The following is a 6,087-nucleotide window of genomic DNA, read 5'->3' as shown; positions in this document are numbered from 1 at the left end:
AGATGATTTTCAGCATGTATTTAGTCATATATGTAAGGAGGCAAAAAACAGTGCAGTATAAGAGGGTTATGAGACGCTTAGCTAGGGTGCCGCCAGCCATTTTTCTTTTCTTTTCTCCGCCCACCATGCCATAGACAAACACTACAGTAAAGCCTGGAATAGCTTCAACCCAAACTTCAAAAGCATTACTCATGTATAGCAAGTGTTCATTTATCACAAATCAGCTCCAGATTTCCGTGTGGCACAAAAGGAAATAAAAACAAATTTGGCACCAAAAATAATAATAAATCAGTTATGATACAAGTTAAAAGGCAAAACGGTATTTTTCTTTCTCAAAACTGTACTTGATGTGTAAATTACAGTGACCATGGTAAATAACACTACTGGGATGAACAAGCCACAAAAAAACCTTGCGCAGTACAGCTTCTTGGGAGAAGACTTCCATGTTCATCTCCCAATTCATCTATACGCTGTAACGAGCAAGAACTATGTATTCCAAAAGCCTCACAGCTTCATTGGTGTCTTCTTTTTCTAGTAGCCAAACCAGAGAAAACTCATATAAGTCTCAGTTCGTATTCACCTGCCATGGTGATGTATCTAACCCACGGGAGCGCCTGGTACCCACTCTTTTCAATGATCTTTAGATAGCGAACCTGTAAAATACATAATGTCATACCTTTTACTCAAGGTGCCAGAGAAAAAAATACAATAATACCAGTGATGATATAACAAATTCGTAACAAAGTTAATTTGATCACCTGAATACCAGATACAGTGAAATACGGTATCTCAAATTTCACTCGTATCGGTGCCTTCTTTTCAGGAACTGCTTCTTCCGCAGTTATACTTGGTAGACTAAACTCCGCTCTGCACATGTACTCCTAAGAGAGCAAGCAAGTTCAGGATATTAGCACACTTTGAGTAGCAACACATGAGCCAATGGATTCATTTGAAATCAGCCATACTCACTTTGCCACCAGGAAATGATTTTATTTTCCAGACCATCGCATCTCGCTCAGGTGCATATGCAGCAGAACCCATTGAAGTTCTTATATTTGGGTTCGTGGCATCTGAAGGAACAGGAACCTCAATTTCAACATTTGTTGCTGTGCTGCAAATGAAGAGGAAAAGGAACATGACTTTCCAAAGGCACCAGTGTAACACAAGCAAACCAATTTTTGTTACAGACGCAGCACCTTCTTTCCTTAAACTGACTTCTTGCCTTAATCATGAATTCTATCCGGCTTCTTGAATGTTTTTCAACCTGGGCTTCCACCCAGATAAGAGGCTTCACCTGAATGGCATAAAAGGTGCACAGCCACATGAGAATGAGACAAGAAAAACAATAAAATTCAAGTATAAGAAAAACAATGAAGTCTCTTGTGCAGTTCTAAAGCACAATCAGGAAGAAAAACCTGAGTGTTGAGCCTGTATGTCATCAGATCAAAAGATCCATCTGGAGGGATGAATGATATCGTCCTGTCATTCTCAAATCTGGCCAATCGCACGCACCTTGAGGCAAAATAAAGAATGGTCATGCAGAAGTTCAGGTGTAACAGACTTGATGGGGAAAAGGAAATACTAATGCTTACTGATGAAATTTGATATCATCAAGATCTATTGCCTTCCCTTTTGTTGCTCGCCCCTGAGCCTCTAAAAGAACCTTGTCATTCAACCCAAGTTTGCACTCGGGCATCCCACTATTTCAAAATGTTTCAGTATTAGTGGGGTTATGGATGTGTATCTGAATAGAAGGAAACATACTCACATAGATAACAAATGTATTTAGATGGTAGTAAAGCTTGTAATAAGAATAAACAGGAAACAACAAAGTCTAGTAATCTATAAACCACTGCCATTACTGATATATTAATTTCAAAATGAGATTGATATTCCAGTTATGATTCACATTTCAAAAGCATCAAACTTTGAAATTGGCAATGTGAAGCAATATCAATGTTAAGTATAAATGATTTGTGCTTGCCTTAAATTTCATTTTGTTTTATGGCTAAAGTACCTCTTTGTAGAATATAAGATGGACTGTATAACATGCATTATGAGTACAGCAAATGTTAAACTGACTAGTACCGGTGCAGTATGCTCTTCTCCAGTACCAAATTTGACACATTTCCAAGTTTCATTACTGATAGTGATTATTTAGTAACTTTTAGGATTAACTTGACTTATGATTATCAGAGATATAGCATTTCCACCATAACTTGCTTTGTGATTACACACCAAAAGATACCAACTCCTAACTGCAAGGTCCACAGTGAAAAGGAAAAGTTTAGGTAAGGTAGGGAGTTTCAAGACCAATATGGCTAGTATACTCATCTTTCAGTACCAGATTTAGAACATCTTCCAGCATTGTTGTTTAATGATGATTAATTTAACTAATGGTCACCACTCACAGCTCTACGCCTCTACCATAACTTGTTTTGTGGTCATTATGGTAGAAATTAATGAAAAGGATGACATTTAATTCAGGTAAACTACAAAGTTTCAAGGCCAACAGCACAGTTATGTACAACATTGTTGCAAACCTCAAACAACTAAGGTTATCAATTTATAATTGAAACATCATACAATGATGACTTTGAATTTATTCCACTCTTATGGTAAGAGTTGCATGAAACTAGTGTGCAAAAGAATAGATGAAGAGCTCAGGGGCTCTTTAATTCAGGTAAACTACAAAGTGTCAAGGCAAACAGCACAGTTATGTACAACATTGTTGCAAACCTCAAATAATTAAGACTATCGATTTATAATTGGAAGGTGCGTGAGGCCCTTAAGGACAATGCTTGGATTCTAAAGATCAATCCCTCCACTGTTGTCACCGTTGACCACATCCGAGTGTTCTTTCCTCTTTGGATGCTCGTGCACGACTTCCGTCTTCATGCGCATACCGAGGACGACATTGTGTGGAAGCACTCCAACGACAGAGTTTACTTGGCAGCTTCCGCCTACAAGGCACAATTCTTGGGCATGGTTTTATCTCCCTTGGACCGCATGGTTTGGAAGGCTTGGGCACCGCTAAAAGTCAGGTTCTTTGCTTGGTTGGCTTTGCAAAACAGGATCTGGACCGCCGATAGGTTGGAAAAAAGGGGTTTGGAAAACTGTGGTTATGCCCTCTGTGCAAGAGGGTGCAAGAAACGGGGGCTCACCTCTTCTACAAGTGCCGTTACACCCTTAGGTATGGAGGATGGTGCTCGACAAGCTGGGACTGGCGCACATGGATACTTCCACCTGGCATCTTGAGGCATCGGCCAAAGATTGGTGGTCTAGGAGAATCGACATGAACAACCCCGATCGAATAGCCTTGGCCTCCCTCACCATGCTCGTCTCTTGGACTCTGTGGAATGAGAGAAACTCGTGCGTCTTCTGTCAAGAGCGCTCCTCCGCCAATCTTGCTTGACATCATTTTGAGCAAGACCAAGTTGTGGTCAACCTCGGAAGCAAAGAAACTAGGGAAAATTGTAATATGCGAGTAAATTGTCATGTGGCGCATGTGGGATACATGTAAAACTCTCTCCTCTCGTTAATTAATATATGAGGCAAATCTTTTGCCTCCTTTTAGGAAAAAATGACTTTGAATTCATTCCAGTCTTATGGCATTTAGTGCATTATTCTTTACGCGGTACAAGAACTATGTCACACAGAATAGATGAAGAGCCTGCTAGGACGAAACTTTCTGTAGGCTTTCATGAGAAAAATCTGTTTATTGCGGGACTGGGTTCTCGAACACAAACACAAGGTCGTGTAACAAATCAGTACACAGGAGGGAACCACGAATTTTACCATTAAATTTCTGAAAACCCGTTTGCTGAAGTTTATCGTTAAGTTTTAGCTAAGACATGCATTCCTACGTGAGCAAGAAAAGCATATCGTACTAGCATATGCTACGAATGTTAAGATATTTTCCCAGAACCCCCAAAGGCCCAATGGCAAGCAACAAATCTGCTATAGTGTGCGAACGAATATGCAATAACTTCACTTAGGTCATCACTCAAATTGATCAACTTTACGATAAATGGAATACTAAAAGGGCACAGAAATAGGTCCTGAGTGGTTCATTTATCTATGAGACAATGTAAACAATCTTGACTCTTTAGCAAAGTGATCTATATTGAATTAGTCAACACAAACATTTCAGACCATCATACTGCTAATTACCACAAATGATATTGACAACTCACCTCAAATATGTTCGCATTTTCAGTGCCCCAACAACGTCTGATCTCACAATCTGCCCATTGCTATTAACAAGAATGTTAACACTCTCCACTACATCCAAGAACACCTGGAAAAGCAGTGATTGGGTACTTCGTCAAGTATGACCATAACCTTTTCGACCACATAAAAAGAGCTAGCAAAGAATAAATCAACCTACTTCATTCTTTTTGTACCGAATCCCCTCACTCCTCCATGAGACAGCATTTGTCACAGCCATTGGTGGTCTCTGTGTGACCTCCATCTTATATGCGTCTGTCTTGATGAACTCGCTTAATATCTTTGCCTCGGTGTATTGTGGGTACCCAAAATCCATCATCTCATCGAGCAACTCATACTACATATAGAAGAAACCAAAACAAAATGTGTCAAATCACAGCAATTGCCGGCAAACTTGAAAACAACTAGCACATCCATGCCTTCCAATCCCAATTCATATCACAAACAGTTACATACCACGACGACAAAGTTATCTCTCAGTGATTCCTCCTCCAATTCCTCGAAATAGTGCTTGAACACCTAGACACGCGGGCACACAAAGTAGATGGACAAATCAGACGCTAAAATTCCCAATGTGCCGCTGCAAATATGAGGCGGGCATTTATACATCGACAACGCGGTGGAGGAAGAGGAGGATGCTAGCGGCGTTGCAGTTTTGGCGGGAGGCGGTGAGGAGGAAGACATTGTTATGCTGTATAAACATGTAGGTAACGCCCGCGTCGTCGTAGACCACCGGCGAGTACGCCTCCGCATCGCCCTGTCGATCACAACAACTTAGTGCGAAGCCGCGGCAAGGATCCTAATACACTGCAACAGAGGCGTTCAGGATTGCGAGGGGGGAGGGTTGCTACCTCCTTGTCGAGGAGCTTGGTGAAGAAGCGCTCGGCCTGGATGGCGGTGACGTCGCCGCGGAAGTCGCGCCAGACGAGGACGCGGCCCTTGATGTCCAGCAGGAACAGCGCCGACACCGCGCCCGCCATCGGCGCGAAGCGCGGTGGGATCTCAGCCGCTCGCCGGATCTAGATCGTCCTGCCGACGGACATGTGGGGCGGTGGCTGCGGCCGGGGCGAGAGGGGCTCGCCGGATCCCGGCGGTGAGTTGGCACGGATCGGGGTCGGGGTGCGGGGATCGTGGGGAGTCGGAAATGGAGGGGGTGACGAGGGGCAGCCGAGCCGGGCAGGGTCCGGTTGGTTTTCCTCTGTTCCACTGTACGCTGCCTGTCTCGGCCGGTATGGTTCTGTAACGGAGCTGCTGCCAGGAAATGCCCGTTCTCGGGTGTATCCACAGCCTGATATAGGAAAGGAAATTTAATAATTACAGTACAAAATAAATCTGTTTTTTTCTGAATATACTTGATTTTCTTTTACATTAGCATATAAATTTTCGCTAAGGAAAAAACCATGTTCACTTCAGGGCAAAAAAGAACTTGCTATTTTTTATTATTATTTAGTTACTAATTTCCTTTTTCAACATAAAGTGAATTTTAAAGTCTAAACATACTCCTCTTTAAGTTCATAGGGATATAATTTAGGTCCGGAGTGTTCAGAAGCCATATATGGCGATCCATTTGTAGACCGAGAACATGTTTAGCGAGGCTATGATCCTTGATAAGAAACACGTGTGAAATTGATGTGAAGTCTCCTTAATCTCTCTTATAGTGCTTGCATAGATTCCTCCGTTGCCTCCTTGAATATCATTAATAATACCCTGACAATCATAAGCAGTCACGATGTTATTTAGACCAAGATCATGCGCAAGAGCTAGCGCCTCCCGACATGGCAGAGCTTCCAAAGTTGATGCATCACTTATCCCTCACCACTTAATGGCAGAAGTGCCTAGGTACAAGCCTGCAGAATT

The 6,087-nt window shown here is 42.2% G+C and overlaps 1 protein-coding gene across 1 annotated transcript; it reads right to left on the bottom strand.

Annotated features, from left to right (window-relative positions):
* Positions 1-254: 254 nt before the first annotated feature.
* On the bottom strand, positions 255-5,465 carry LOC123444219 (AP-1 complex subunit mu-2). Its single transcript, XM_045120874.1, has 11 exons — positions 5,082-5,465; positions 4,838-4,987; positions 4,687-4,749; positions 4,391-4,567; positions 4,197-4,300; positions 1,593-1,700; positions 1,416-1,512; positions 1,197-1,294; positions 970-1,111; positions 759-881; positions 255-653 (listed from the first exon to the last, which is right to left on the bottom strand). Exons 1-11 carry the CDS (start codon positions 5,208-5,210, stop codon positions 555-557), a joined length of 1,290 nt encoding a protein of 429 aa, XP_044976809.1. The 5' UTR covers positions 5,211-5,465; the 3' UTR covers positions 255-554.
* Between the last annotated feature and the right edge of the window lie 622 nt (positions 5,466-6,087).

The sequence above is a fragment of the Hordeum vulgare genome, chromosome 3H, assembly GCF_904849725.1.
Source record: "Hordeum vulgare subsp. vulgare chromosome 3H, MorexV3_pseudomolecules_assembly, whole genome shotgun sequence".
NCBI classification, from domain to species: domain Eukaryota; kingdom Viridiplantae; phylum Streptophyta; class Magnoliopsida; order Poales; family Poaceae; genus Hordeum; species Hordeum vulgare.
Note: the sequence above shows the minus strand (reverse complement) of the source record. Positions and strands in the feature narration are given on the sequence as shown.